Below are 15,832 nucleotides of genomic sequence, written 5' to 3'. Positions count from 1 at the left end.
TTAATCATAATATCATTTCCTTAACTCATTACTGTCTTGATATACAGAGTTTATAATCTTTGTTTTAATTTCTCTCTGAATTCCTTCAGATTGCATGCTCCGTCAATTCTGAAAAGTTTTAATCCTGATGAAGACTTAGAGGCGATAGATAATTTCAGAATTTATGAAGTTTACAATCAAAATGAATATTCGTTCGCAGACACATCATTCTCATTCGGGATCGGAAAAAAGAAAATACATACAAGCTCCGACGATCTCGAAATCCATCCGCCACCGTCCGTCAACCCGTCGCCACCGAGCTCTCCGTCAATCCCCGAAACGGCACGGAAGAGCGACCTCTACCGGACGCCAACGAAATCCGATAATCCCAAATACAACCGCGAATCGTCTCGCGGCCCGACTCACCACTCGGCCACCGACACCACCACCGCGACGTCACCAACCAACTCACACCATTACTCACTCGCACCACGAATCACACAGATCGCCATGACTCACACCATGACTCAACACCGCCTAGCTCCGCCCCCCAACTGTCAATCAAACAGATCCTGATGTGATGTCACTTCCTGCTCCCTAAGCTCCGCCTAGTGTGTGTAGATCTGCTCTCACTATACTACTTAAAGCTTTACATTCAAACATAATTATAGTTTTCTCTTTCAAGTTGCAATATCAAGGCAAGCCTCAGTGTAATAGTTTGTGGAGATGAGTTAGTGTATCTTGTACACTGTTGTAACTTTATACAGGCCCCAGACTTGGGGCATTGAGGCACATTGTTCTAGGGCTTCAATACTTCTAATGACATAGCGTTGAAAGTAGTTATAGCAGTAGATCAGTTTTAATGCAGAAGAATAGCCTGAGTTTTACAATGTCCTTAAACATAGAATGTTATGCTAAGGCTTACAGTATAAAAAGTCATCATATAGCTCTATACACTGGCATACTACTTTATGACCTCAGGTATTTATCTGTTCTACCATGATGGAGCCTGAAAAGTTTAAATGAGCGTTGATCTGTTATCTGGAAGAAATTGTTGACGAATTATGTTGTAAACAGTTTCAGGTGTAACACAGGCATAGAAGCTCTCCTTCTACCCATAGCTTCAGGAGCTAATGGATTGAACCTTACTGACGCCAGCCATGTATTACTTCTTGAACCACTCTTACATGCCGGTAGGGAGGCTCAGGCTATTGGAAGGATTCATAGAATTGGACAAACCAAGTAAGTTAGTTATCTGTTGCATTCATTACCTACAGCAATGATATACAGCCCCCAAGGATAGCCGACGGCTCTCATATGGGCGGGGTTTAATGATGGAGCTCTATTGGGATGAACCCGAACACGGCACCCGAACAAACAAATATGCTGAATAAAGCCCCCTGTAAATTTACAAATATTATGAACTATAGTGGTTATTTTACTTATCTGGTGAATTCACTTTGTTGTCAAATAAATATAGTATCCCAATATTGTCACCATTATGATCAGTCAGTTGCCATTCGCAAGCATTCGTGATATTAATAGTCGCTATCGTAAAATAGCTCAAATTCGGTTTTGTATTTAGATTTTGAGTATGAAAACTACACTGCGCAGCTTTGCCTGCTGTCCCATCTTATTGGCCAGGTAAAACAATGTGAAAACGAGGAAAGACTTTGTCATTTTATATTAGGGTGGCAAAATATTAATCAAAAACTAGGAAAAAAAGCCGTTGTTCGGGTAAATTATATTCAACTTTAAGCATATACTACAACCTTTACAAATTTTAAAATTACTAAAAGTACGTAATTTGAAATGTCTTATTTTGTATGGATGTATTATTTTTGTTAGGTATCACCCCTATATTGTAAAAATTCAAGGTTTGCTATTGTGAACCGCGGGTCTACTGACTGAATGAGCTAATGAAACGATAACAGCGAGTCGTGTTTTTCAAAACCTAACAAGGCAATGCGATCGCCCCGCGAGAGTTGTGTTAGCTCCGAAACCCAGGCTAGCATAATCCTAACAGAGCTCCATCATTAAACCCGCCCATATAACAGCCGTCGGCTATCCTGGGGGGGCTGTATATCATTGCCTACAGTGAGCTTCTGCTGTCCATTTGGTTTTCTCTACATCTTTATCTGTTCTTTTACTTCTGTCATACCTCTACAGCCTGTAGTATCACTTTTACTATATCTCTACAGTCTGTAGTACTACTTTTACTATATCTCTACAGTCTGTAGTACTACTTTTACTATATCTCTACAGTCTGTAGTACTACTTTTACTATATCTCTACAGCCTGTAGTACTACTTTTACTATATCTCTACAGTCTGTAGTACTACTTTTACTATATCTCTACAGCCTGTAGTACTACTTTTACTATATCTCTACAGTCTGTAGTACTACCTCTACTATACCTCTACAATCTGTAGTATTACCTCTACTATACCTCTACAGTCAGTACTACTACCTCTATTATACCCGTTTGTCATTGATTCTTTCATTGCAAAATATCTGTTTGTAGACCGACATATGTGCACAGGTTTCTTGTCAAACACACTATAGAAGAGCAGATTCACTCAATAACATCTACTATTCCCTCGGCTGCCAGCATTGATACCTTGGCAGAAGAAATGCCTTTTACTCTTGCTGACCTCGCCACCATGTTTGATCCTCTTTGAATACTCAAGAAACAGCATTGAACTCTTTGACTCTTAATCCTGCCTTAATTTAATTATTTTACATTTAAACTTCTCTGTCTCGGTGCGCTATTGCTTCTCTGACAGCGAGCAGTAAGTACTGTAGGCAATTGAAACTGTCTCGGTGCGCTATTGCTTCTCTGACAGCGAGCAGTAAGTACTGTAGGTAATTGAAACTGTCTCGGTGCGCTATTGCTTCTCTGACAGCAAGCAGTAAGTACTGTAGGTAATTGAGACTGTCTCGGTGCGCTATTGCTTCTCTGACAGTAAGCAGTAAGTACTGTAGGTAATTGAAACTGTCTCGGTGCGCTATTGCTTCTCTGACAGCAAGCAGTAAGTACTGTAGGTAATTGAAACTGTCTCGGTGCGCTATTGCTTCTCTGACAGCGAGCAGTAAGTACTGTAGGTAATTGAAACTGTCTCGGTGCGCTATTGCTTCTCTGACAGCGAGCAGTAAGTACTGTAGGTAATTGAAACTGTCTCGGTGCGCTATTGCTTCTCTGACAGCAAGCAGTAAGTACTGTAGGTAATTGAAACGGTCTCGGTGCGCTATTGCTTCTCTGACAGCGAGCAGTAAGTACTGTAGGTAATTGAAACTGTCTCGGTGCGCTATTGCTTCTCTGACAGCAAGCAGTAAGTACTGTAGGTAATTGAAACTGTCTCGGTGCGCTATTGCTTCTCTGACAGCGAGCAGTAAGTACTGTAGGTAATTGAGATGTACATGTGCTTCTTGCAGTATTAGTTGGTAACTTGTTCATCATATACCGTAAAGTCATTGAAAACAGTTTTCACAATACTTTCTGATGTTATATAATATATTTATTATTCGCTTAAGTTTATAAAATATACACAAATTAATTCGATCATCACATGCTGAAAATTTACAGCGATAATTGGTGCAATTTCAGACTGTTCACATACTCGCTACACCGTTGAGGTGTATACATTGTATTTAAATCTTCAGCATGCGGCATTGTGTGGTGCCTTTCTAAAAGACATGTTGTACGTGTATGTATATTGTGGTGCCTTTCTAAAAGACATGTTGTACGTGTATGTATATTGTGGTGCCTTTCTAAAAGACATGTTGTACATGTATGTATATTGTGGTGCCTTTCTAAAAGACATGTTGTACATGTATGTATATTGTGGTGCCTTTCTAAAAGACATGTTGTACATGTATGTATATTGTGGTGCCTTTCTAAAAGACATGTTGTACATGTATGTATATTGTGGTGCCTTTCTAAAAGACATGTTGTACATGTATGTATATTGTGGTGCCTTTCTAAAAGACATGTTGTACATGTATGTGTATTGTGGTGCCTTTCTAAAAGACATGTTGTACATGTATGTATATTCCTTATAGTGCTTAATTAGTTTGCAAGCTAAAAGACACACTCTTGTTGTATAACTTTTGTGTTTGCAAAGTTATTATAGATTCTCTATATCAACTATATCTCTCTATAAACTAGAGTACTTATAGACTCGCTATATCAATTGTATCTCTCTATAAACTAGAGTACTTACATACACACTATATCTCTCTATAAACTAGAGTACCTACAGACTCTCTATATCAACTATATCTCTCTATAAACTAGAGTACTTACAGACTCTCTATATCAACTATATCTCTCTATAAACTAGAGTACTTATAGACTCTCTATATCAACTATATCTCTCTATAAACTAGAGTACTTATAGACTCTCTATATCAACTATATCTCTCTATAAACTATAGTACTTACAGACTCTCTATATCAACTATATCTCTCTATAAACTAGAGTACTTACAGACTCACTATATCAACTATATCTCTCTATAAACTAGAGTACATACAGACTCACTATATCAACTATATCTCTCTATAAACTAGAGTATTTATAGACTCACTATATCAACTATATCTCTATAAACTAGAGTACTTATAGACTCGCTATATCAATTGTATCTCTCTATAAACTAGAGTACTTACATACACACTATATCTCTCTATAAACTAGAGTACCTACAGACTCTCTATATCAACTATATCTCTCTATAAACTAGAGTACTTATAAACTCTCTATATCAACTATATCTCTCTATAAACTAGAGTACTTATAGACTCTCTATATCAACTATATCTCTCTATAAACTAGAGTATTTACAGACTCTCTATATCAACTATATCTCTTTATAAACTAGAGTACTTACAGACTCACTTTATCAACTATATCTCTCTATAAACTAGAGTACATACAGACTCTCTATATCAACTATATCTCTCTATAAACTAGAGTATTTACAGACTCGCTATATCAATTGTATCTCTCTATAAACTAGAGTACTTACATACACACTATATCTCTCTATAAACTAGAGTACCTACAGACTCTCTATATCAACTATATCTCTCTATAAACTAGAGTACTTATAAACTCTCTATATCAACTATATCTCTCTATAAACTATAGTACATACAGACTCACTATATCAACTATATCTCTCTATAAACTAGAGTATTTACAGACTCTCTATATCAACTATATCTCTCTATAAACTATAGTACTTACAGACTCTCTATATCAACTATATCTCTCTATAAACTAGAGTACTTATAGACTCTCTATATCAACTATATCTCTCTATAAACTAGAGTACTTACAGACTCTCTATATCAACTATATCTCTATATAAACTAGAGTACTTACAGACTCACTATATCAACTATATCTCTCTATAAACTAGAGTACTTACAGACTCTCTATATCAACTATATCTCTCTATAAACTAGAGTACTTATAGACTCCCTGTATCAACTATATATCTCTATAAACTAGAGTACTTACAGACTCTCTATATCAACTATATCTCTCTCTAAACTAGAGTACCTACAGACTCTCTATATATCTATATTTTACTGCAACAAAATAGTACCTTAGTTTTAATAATGCTAGGATAACTGACAAATTAGTTCAGTGTTGGTCAGAATTGGCCCGCGTTTTAACTGTTGCTTTACGTTGAAAACTGGACCATTTCCTTTAAAGCAGTTCGATCATATTTTACAGTAGCACTTTGATAACCCATTATCCGCAGTTGTTACAAGCAACATCATTTTTCCATCAGCCAATGAAAACAACGTAATGAACAGGGTTCAAAGGGTCACTATTGTTGGCTGGTGGAGGTCAGAGCGTCAGGCAGCCACAACGCTACCTGCATTATTTTGTTATTGCTTATGGGAACAGCCTGTGTAGGAATTTCAAAGACTGCTAGCTTTCACAAGTATTTTTCTTTCGATTTCACCGCTCACAACCGATATGGTAAATATGCTCGCTGGGCAAGAGGACATCATGCGGGCGAGAGATGGGTACCTGCAGTCATTGTCAAATGACAATAAGACAACTGGAATAACTTCAATAGATGAGATGACAGTCTTAGCTGTTCCTGTGCTTCTCGGTATCTGCTTCCTAGTCGGTGAGTAGAAATATACCAACCAATTTTAATGCTTTGGATAGTGAATAGATATAGGGTACGAACGTGTCAGTTGGGATAAGGAAGGTTTTCAGCTCTCCTCAAAAAAATTGTTTTTTTAACCATTGCAGGTTGCCACTATACAGGTTGTCACTATGCAGTTTGTCACTATGCAGGTTGCCACTACGCAGGTTGCCACTATGCAGGTTGCCACTATGCAGGTTGTCACTATGCACAACAAATCTACTAACTCTGAATGAAAATAATCATACTACGAATTCTAAAAAAATAATTTGTGTAACCTCTCTGTAGTTGGCTTCTATAGGTGTCTATCTATCTGTCTGTAGTTGGCTTCTATAGGTGTCTATCTATCTGTCTGTAGTTGGCTTCTATAGGTGTCTATCTATCTGTCTGTAGTTGGCTTCTATAGGTGTCTATCTATCTGTCTGTAGTTGGCTTCTATAGGTGTCTATCTATCTGTCTGTAGTTGGCTTCTATAGGTGTCTATCTATCTGTCTGTAGTTGGCTTCTATAGGTGTCTATCTATCTGTCTGTAGTTGGCTTCTATAGGTGTCTATCTATCTGTCTGTAGTTGGCTTCTATAGGTGTCTATCTATCTGTCTGTAGTTGGCTTCTATAGGTGTCTATCTGTCTGTAGTTGGCTTCTATAGGTGTCTATCTATCTGTCTGTAGTTGGCTTCTATAGGTGTCTATCTATCTGTCTGTAGTTGGCTTCTATAGGTGTCTATCTGTCTGTAGTTGGCTTCTATAGGTGTCTATCTGTCTGTAGTTGGCTTCTATAGGTGTCTATCACTGGTTTCTGTAAATTGCAAATGCTCATTTTTATCTTATACTCCTAAAATGTGCAGTTCAGTTAGTTTCTGGAACTCTAAACAAATATAGCTCATGTTATAAAGTTGGCATGTTTAAACAGGTGATTTATTCATTCAATGTACATTTCATCAGTTTACTAACTCACCTTATTCTAACTCACATATCCCAATCCTATTTACAGCTATGGGGTCGTATTCTGTTCATCTTACTCCGATTCTTGTCGTGGTAAATTGGCGAGTTAAGAGGTTGCTGGAAACTACATGTCAAGTATTATATATTTCATTTATTTCCTTTTTTGCGAGTTGGCTAAAGTCGTTGTGTGCTAGAAGATAGGAATTGCTGCGCTGACTGATTTCAATAAAATTTCCAATATGAAATCACTTATGAACGAGTGAACATGAAACACGAATTCATACTTGGTAGCAAGTAGTGATTTTCTGTTACTTGCCTATTACTCCTCCTCTGCCTCAGCTATGCACCCCTAGGCCTACCTTCCTTCACTAATGGCCAGTCAACACTGCCCCGACAACTGGCCCCTTGATTTCTTTCTTAGACTTGCCTTTCGGTCTGTTTTTCTAGATTTCAGACTTTTGAAGTCTTATCTGACTTCTATATTGCAATATTTGTTACGGTCAGCTACACTAACCAGCATTCCAACAGACTTCTCTGTAAACACGGTTTGATGATTTTGTCAACAAAGATCGAAAAGCCTTTGATGGCTTGTCAACCTAGTTGATTTATGACGGCATACATTTTCTGTGAGCCCTCGTCTTCAGCTGTCTGTCTCGATACTCTAAACCATCTGGTAAAACACGGTTTAAGCCGCTCGAAACATCTGCCAGCCATGAATTGTTTTCAGGCATTGTTGTTGAGCGCGAATAAATGGAATAACTTTGTGTAGGAAGCTCACAATGCCGCCTTTTTACAGAGCTCTAGCAGGAGCTCCTTCGAGATAAATTATCTGATGAATATGTAGCGTATAATTAATTTAGACAGCTCTCTGTCAACTGCTTTGATATCTCTTCAGCACTCTAAACCTGCTATGCCTTGCTGAAGGCAGCACACCACGCTGCCGCAAGCGGTTACTTAGCAGCCCAGAATTTCAAGTTGTAATTCAATTTATTTTATAGTCATAACTAGACAGAGTATCTGTAGCGCCTCTGCTCCACCTAAATGGCACCTTGCTTAATAATAATTATTACACTCCGGTTATGCACTTTGGGATCTTATAGAATTTAGCCAAGTAAAGACAGCATCGTAACCGCACTAGTTCTTTGCCTTGTGCCTTTTCTCAGTCTTATATCAACAGCACACCACTGGAACCTTATCATTTGTCTCCTTCCCATGTACACAAAAATCTCACAGAAAAATGTTAAAGAGTTGATGTGCGTGTAAGAGGCTGTGTGAGGGGCGTGTAAGGGGGCAGGTATTTGTTGTTGGTCAGGGCTGTTCATCAGTTACTTGCCACAGTGATGTACGACTATAATCGCTAGAAGTATAAAGTTGACTCAATAAAAACAGTTGCCTTGAAAACGTAACAGTAAAGTATCTTTCGAATAACAGACCACGGTAGCAGGTGCCCTGCAGTGCTCTCATTTCTCTTTGAACTCCAAAACATCTGTGTGTTCCCCATGAAAAGATTTGCATGCAGTGAGGTGCTCTGTCAACTGGAGAGCATGCTGAACTCTTGCATTCCTAAGATGCTTGGCACCTTTAAGCGTGTACCTGGAAAGCTTTAGTCGGGGTAAAAGAACCATTGTAGCTGTATTTTGGCAGTGAAACCTGCGTGGTCTCACTATTCATGTCTCAGACTTTCATTTCTTGCTGCCCACTGACTATAATGCAAACAGCACACAAACTTCCCATGTCTAATTGTCATGGTTTCGTTACATTCACTCTTTATTCCATAGAGCTGCATGTGACTCTTTCAGTGGTTTCTGATTTTTGCTAGACCAGAGTTACTCCCTAAAAAGGAATGAAGTGGTATCCAGTGAGCAAGAACAGGTCGAGACACGGTAGCATTTCAATCCTGTTGCAGTGGCTGGCTGATGGATAGGCTTGTTTATCCTCATCTTATTATAGATGCTGCCAAGGTGCATCACTGGTACAGCGCAGCGCTTTTACAGATGTTGTCTTCAGTTTTATAAGGGTTTTCAGTTCACTCTCCCCATTTTGTTGGGGTTGACAGGTTAGTCGCCGTCGGCCTGGCCCATGTACAGGTAGTACCCGATTACCCGAATTACCGGTAGGATTGTCGTGGTAAGATAACTCAAGTGGTGCAGGTGAAAAAATATGCTAAAGGTCTGATTAGAGAGCTGAATTGTTAGTTTACCTGTTGTAGTAGTTACAAGGGTTCTGCTTGCTCTATATGTCCAGAGACTTGCAGAAACTGGCTATGCTTCCTCTTCTAAACCTACTCATCTACCATCAGCTAGCCTTCCCACAATGCAATGCTTGTTTACTTGGAATGCATTTATGGTTGCATTGGTCCCAAAAGCAGCAGCATGATTTCTCAAGAGGTGTCTTTGAGCAGCTCTCATTTCATTGGTTCGCACTGTATTTGCAAAAGAGTTTAAAATTATACATCGTGATAAACCTTTACAAGGAGCGAGGAAATGTGATTTGAAATGGTTTTTATTCAATCATTTTATTGGCCAGATATAAACATCCTGGGCAGTAGCTAATCAAAACTTGTTACTCGATATGAAACACTGCTGTGAAGGAAACTGGTATGTATCCCATCATACAGGGTGGTTGATCTTTGATAATTATATTATTATAGAATTTTGTAATTGAATTAATAATTTGGCTACAGCTGTGCAACAGTAACAATTAAATTTGTTATGCTGTTAAACAACATTTAACCTTTCAACTTTGCTGTTGTTCTCTCTGCTCCTTAGTGTACTTGAGAAGTTTAGTATTTTGACTTTTAATACAATTTCTATAAGGAAAAGGTTTATGTATTATTAGGGTATTTTAATACGGAGACGATCCAAATGTATTTCTTCATGTATAATCACAAGTAGACTTCTTTTAAATGTACTCTAGCAAATTTGGAGACAACTTGCAATTCATATGTTTTATCTAAGTTCTAAGTAGAACTTTATATATACTGCAGAACCACAATCTGAAATCATCTATTGAACAGCTTATAGCCCAGCGTTCAGTCACTCAGTGTAATATATTACTAGTCTGGTTTAACACTCTAATGCCTGGTCTTGCATACAAACTAGACCCCTGATCTTAGACTATATTACAAACTTTCCATGGACTGGGAGAGCCCTTAGAATAGTACAAGTTCTTTTGAACTGAATATCATCTTTCCATGGACGGGGAGAGCACTTAGAATAGTACAAGTCCTTTTGAACTGAATATCATCTTTCCATGGACGGGGAGAGCACTTAGAATAGTACAAGTCCTTTTGAACTAAATACCATCTTTCCATGGACAGTGAGAGCCCTTAGAATAGCACAAGTCCCTTTGAACTGAATATCATTTTGAAGGATTGTAAAAGACAAAGAAAGAAGCAAAAACTAAATAGAGTGAATAGTTATTATTTTACACTCTCCCAAAAAGTGATGCTAATAATGCTAAGTGATGCTATTAGAAGGTAATAGTTCAGTGTATCTGTGTTTTGGTAGAAGGTAATAGTTCAGTGTATCTGTGTCTCGGTAGAAGGTAATAGTTTAGTGTATCTGTATCTCGGTAGAAGGTAATAGTTCAGTGTATCTGTATCTCGGTAGAAAGTAATAGTTCAGTGTATCTGTATCTCGGTAGAAGGTAATAGTTCAGTGTATCTGTATCTCGGTAGAAGGCAATAGTTCAGTGTATCTGTATCTTGGTAGAAGGTAATAGTTCAGTTTACATGTATCTTAGTAGAAGGCAATAGTTCAGTGTATCTGTGTCTTGGAAGAAGGTAATAGTTCAGTGTATCTGTATCTCGGTAGAAGGTAATAGTTCAGTGTATCTGTATCTTAGTAGAAGGTAATAGTTCAGTGTATCTGTATCTTGGTAGGAGGTAATAGTTCAGTTTACATGTATCTTAGTAGAAGGCAATAGTTCAGTGTATCTGTGTCTTGGAAGAAGGTAATAGTTCAGTGTATCTGTATCTCGGTAGAAGGTAATAGTTCAGTGTATCTGTATCTTAGTAGAAGGTAATAGTTCAGTGTATCTGTATCTTGGTAGAAGGTAATAGTTCAGTTTACATGTATCTTAGTAGAAGGCAATAGTTCAGTGTATCTGTGTCTTGGAAGAAGGTAATAGTTCAGTGTATCTGTGTCTTGGTAGATGGTAATAGTTCAGTGTATCTGTGTCTTGGAAGAAGGTAATAGTTCAGTGTATCTGTGTCTTAGTAAAAGGTAATAGTTCAGTGTATCTGTATCTTGGTAGAAGGTAATAGTTCAGTGTATCTGTGTCTTAGTAAAAGGTAATAGTTCAGTGTATCTGTGTTTTAGTAAAAGGTAATAGTTCAGTGTATCTGTATCTCGGTTGAAGGTAATAGTTCAGTGTATCTGTATCTTGGTAGAAGGTAATAGTTCAGTGTATCTGTGTCTTAGTAAAAGGTAATAGTTCAGTGTATCTGTGTCTTAGTAAAAGGTGATAATTCAGTGCATCTGTGTCTTAGTAAAAGGTAATAGTTCAGTCTATCTGTATCTTGGTAGAAGCAGAACGTATTTAGTGAGTTTTCTGTTAGAATGCCCTACCTTACCAATACCTTACCAATACTTTATCAATACCTTATCAATTCCCTACCAGGTATTGATAAAAGCTGTGTAATAATACAAGAATTAAATTACTTTGCTGGCTGGCAAATTAGCCCTCTTTTGTTGATAGCATCTCTATGAAAGAATTTTCATTCCTAGTACATACACATGTACTACCAAACACTAGTACATGCACATGTATTAGTGTTTGGAATACAGCTGTTACACCTGGGCTAGTTGTATGAAGGCCAAGACAGGTTCACAGTTTGCCAAAGCAATCAGTGTGTAATTACCATATTTTTGTAGCCTCAGGTTTGTCCTTGCTTTGATTGTAAGAACAGTGACTATGGATGGGGAGCATAGCAAAAATTGCGCATTCAGCATAAATCTCGGGCTAAAGTCAACATCCTATTTCTGCTGAATCGGACTAGGGTTCAAAGAGCTTGCCAAGAAGTCATGTTTGATCACCTGTAGTTGTTGGTTGCTTCTTCGCAATAAATCCTTTGACATTTATGGCCACTCGGGTGACCTTGACACCTGGCACAAACTTTACATTTGCTCCATTGTTGCATTAGCTTAAAAGTTGTTTTTACAAAACATGGTGTTTTAGTTTTTCTGAACTAAATGCTACGGGTAAAAAGATGACTTGAGCATATATAAAGTTGATTATAGACGGCACCAACACAACACTTTGAAGAGACTGCTTCTTGCAGGTTATTTTTACTGTTGACCTTTTTAACAAATTCTGCCCACACCAGACATACATTGTTTGTGAGAGTTATTAGACATGTAATAGGACATACATGTACTGGACATACACTGCCGCCGGCATCAACTGCTGACTGATATATTCCTTAATACAGAGTAGCAAAGAATACTGGAATCCGTTCAATAATTTTTAAAGTTAATAGAATCTGTTCCAATCAACTCATTGCCCACATGTTTACTCCTTTTGAGATTTGCTTAAAATTGTAAGAAATTGTGCCATAGGAAGGAGTGGACTGTAATAAGAGGACAGAGACATAGTATGGTGGCTTCATATTATCACCGCCCTTTCTTAGTTCAAGCCACAACTTCAAGTATTTTTTCTACTAGCTGGTTTGTAACTTAATATCTAAATGTTTAGACTATCGTTACATTCTGTTAGGTTAGACTTGCTTCCTTATTTAAACTCAATATAATTAAAGGTACACATAGAGTCTCTTTAATTCAGATACAGTAGGTAGATTCAATCTTTCTCTCCCTATCACACAATTATCACACTCAAATCACTGAGTTTGTCATACCACATATGTACCATCTTTGTTTAAAAGCACAGACTCAGGTATACATGAAAATCATCCGATTCAGAATAGATATAATTGAGTCATTTTCAAACATCCCTGTATAAGCTAGTCTTTGTATCAAGCCTTTCCGATACATACTACATCTACTGACTGCCCAGGAAAATATTGCTATCTATGCTTTTTTGCAGTCAATACACTCCCAACTGTACCTAATTACCCACCTCTTGCTCAACTTTAGATTCATCTTTTAGTGTTTGTTGGAGGTCATTGCTGTAAGCAAGCCTTTGGAAGTATGCACTCCGAACAATTAAATTTTTCGGTAACAGGTGTTATTAGCCCAGCACGGGTTTAAGTGCAAATATCTCAGTTGAACACTTCTAGTATAAGAGTTCACTTCAACAATGAAATAACAGAGTAGATTTGATTAGATTAATTTAGATTTTAGATAGAAACGAGCTGTTACTAATTAGATGAAACAGCATCTAGTATGAAGACACTTGGTTCAATATTGTCTGTACTTATTATGTGTAAGTTGATTGTGCCACCAGAGAGTTCAATATTGTCTGTATTCATTCTGTGTAAGTTGATTGTGCCATCAGAGAGTTCAATATTGTCTGTATTCATTATTTGTAAGTTGATTGTGCTACCAGAGAGTTCAATATCGTCTGTACTTATTCTGTGTAAGTTGATTGTGCCATCAGAGAGTTCAATATTGTCTGTATTCATTATTTGTAAGTTGATTGTGCTACCAGAGAGTTCAATATTGTCTGTATTCATTATGTGTAAGTTGATTGTGCCACCAGAGAGTTCAATATTGTCTGTATTCATTCTGTGTAAGTTGATTGTGCCACCAGAGAGTTCAATATTGTCTGTATTCATTATGTGTAAGTTGATTGTGCCACCAGAGAGTTCAATATTGTCTGTATTCATTCTGTGTAAGTTGATTGTGCCACCAGAGAGTTCAATATTGTCTGTACTTATTATGTGTAAGTTAATTGTGCCATCAGAGAGTTTGAAGTTTTTAGATAACGCAGGTAATCATGCAGGTAATCCACACGTTTATGTCATCCGCAAAATGGAAACATAAAATTTTCGTAAAACAAGTGATTTTTGTTACTCGCAAATTTCTACCGATTGTTTTATGCTTGCTAAAGATAGAAACAGCATTTGCGGGTGATGCGCAAGGAATTGCCGTGCAATCTATTTCAGTTTAAACATTTCCCACACTTCAGTTGTCCTTACTTCGATTTGAGCAATTCTAAAATCGATGCTCTAACCTCTGACCTAGAAATCTTTATATATTTTAGAAAAGAGCCCACATTAATCCGCAACATGTGAATGTCTATTTAAACACTTGCCACATCGTAACTCAACGTGTGCACAACGCCAAATCCATATCATCCGCACTACTGAAACAGTGATTATAGTACAATCCTGGTCTGCTGCTCAGCATTCATTATTGAACACACTTTCAGTCATTCCATTCAAATATATTTATCTTGAATAAAATATCAGATTGGCCCGCTGTATGTATTTTACCTAAACACTGCTGCTATGTAGAAGTATACAAGAAACTGCAATTCAACTAAGTGTTTAGTTGTATTTATTTGTTAGTTATTCTCTGCCATATACTATTATTCATTTTCACTTTAGGGTATAGGCCTACTGTCTTGTGACTGTATAGCCACTATTTACTCGCCCTATATCTACTCGCTATATACCGTATATCTACTCGCTATATACTGTATATCTACTCGCTAGATACTGTATATCTACTCGCTATATTCTGTATATCTACTCGCTATATACTGTATATCTACTCGCTATATACTGTATATCTACTCGCTATATACTGTATATCTACTCGCTAGATACTGTATATCTACTCGCTAGATACTGTATATCTACTCGCTATATATTGTATATCTACTCGCTATATACTGTATATCTACTCAACATGTACTGTATATCTACTCGACATATACCGTATATCTACTCGCTATATACCGTATATCTACTCGCTATATACCGTATATCTACTCGCTATATACTGTATATCTACTCGCTATATACTGTTTATTTACTCGCTATATACTACAGTATATATCTGTTCTCCATCCACTATACATCTACTACAGGTATAACAAGTAATGGAGCGCTATTCTACACAATCTGTAAGTCCAAGCAGTTCCGCACCGCATACAACGGATTCCTCCTGAACATAGTCATCGTCAACATGCTGCTGCTTATAGTATGTGCTCCATTGATTGCCACTTCATTTGTCCTTGAGAGGGAATGGCCATTCGGTTTGATCACCTGCAGAATAATACATAGCGTTCCCCAGGCCAGCGCTGCTGTATCTATGTTCAGCCTTCTCGGTACGTCAGCCATTTTATTACTAAATCTTACAGATCATGAGCCGCCCCATATAGCCTCAGTTAAGTATGACAAGTCACTGATGCTGTTTATCTTTTGTTTAACATTAACTTTGACATAATGTGGAATGATTCGACACTTTTAAAAACAAATATTAGACAAGATACACCGTCTAGAATGCATACCCAGAGGGCTTTTAAATATGCAGCAGACATGTGATCCAAGTGGCCGGTTTCGATGTCATTGTTTACGGACCAGGGCTAGGTCGAGACACACATGTATTATCATCAACTGTATTATCATCAACTGTATTATCATCAACTGTATTATCATCAACTGTATTATCATCAACTGTATTATCATCAACTGTATTATCATCAACTGTATTATCATCAACTGTATTATCATCAACTGTATTATCATCAACTGTGTTATCATCAACTGTATTATCATCAACTGTATTATCATCAACTGTATTATCATCAACCTTCGACATGTTCTACA

General features: G+C 37.4%; 2 protein-coding genes across 2 annotated transcripts in view; both read left to right on the top strand.

Annotated features, from left to right (window-relative positions):
- The window catches only part of LOC137405342 (E3 ubiquitin-protein ligase SHPRH-like), a 60,682-nt gene extending 56,997 nt beyond the window's left edge, over positions 1-3,685 (top strand). The window contains exons 26-27 of the mRNA XM_068091571.1: positions 1,057-1,221; positions 2,504-3,685. Of these exons, the coding sequence (XP_067947672.1) occupies positions 1,057-1,221; positions 2,504-2,660 (322 nt within the window). The 3' untranslated portion in view covers positions 2,661-3,685. The remainder of the gene's footprint in view (positions 1-1,056; positions 1,222-2,503) is intronic.
- A 2,225-nt stretch (positions 3,686-5,910) lies between these two features.
- LOC137404112 (gastrin-releasing peptide receptor-like) overlaps positions 5,911-15,832 on the top strand; it is a 34,554-nt gene continuing 24,632 nt past the window's right edge. The window contains exons 1-2 of the mRNA XM_068090266.1: positions 5,911-6,132; positions 15,091-15,330. Of these exons, the coding sequence (XP_067946367.1) occupies positions 5,976-6,132; positions 15,091-15,330 (397 nt within the window). The 5' untranslated portion in view covers positions 5,911-5,975. The remainder of the gene's footprint in view (positions 6,133-15,090; positions 15,331-15,832) is intronic.

Source organism: Watersipora subatra, chromosome 9 (genome assembly GCF_963576615.1).
Source record: "Watersipora subatra chromosome 9, tzWatSuba1.1, whole genome shotgun sequence".
NCBI classification, from domain to species: Eukaryota; Metazoa; Bryozoa; class Gymnolaemata; order Cheilostomatida; family Watersiporidae; genus Watersipora; species Watersipora subatra.
The sequence above is the reverse complement of the archived record's forward strand: the minus strand, read 5'-3'. Positions and strand labels throughout refer to the sequence as shown.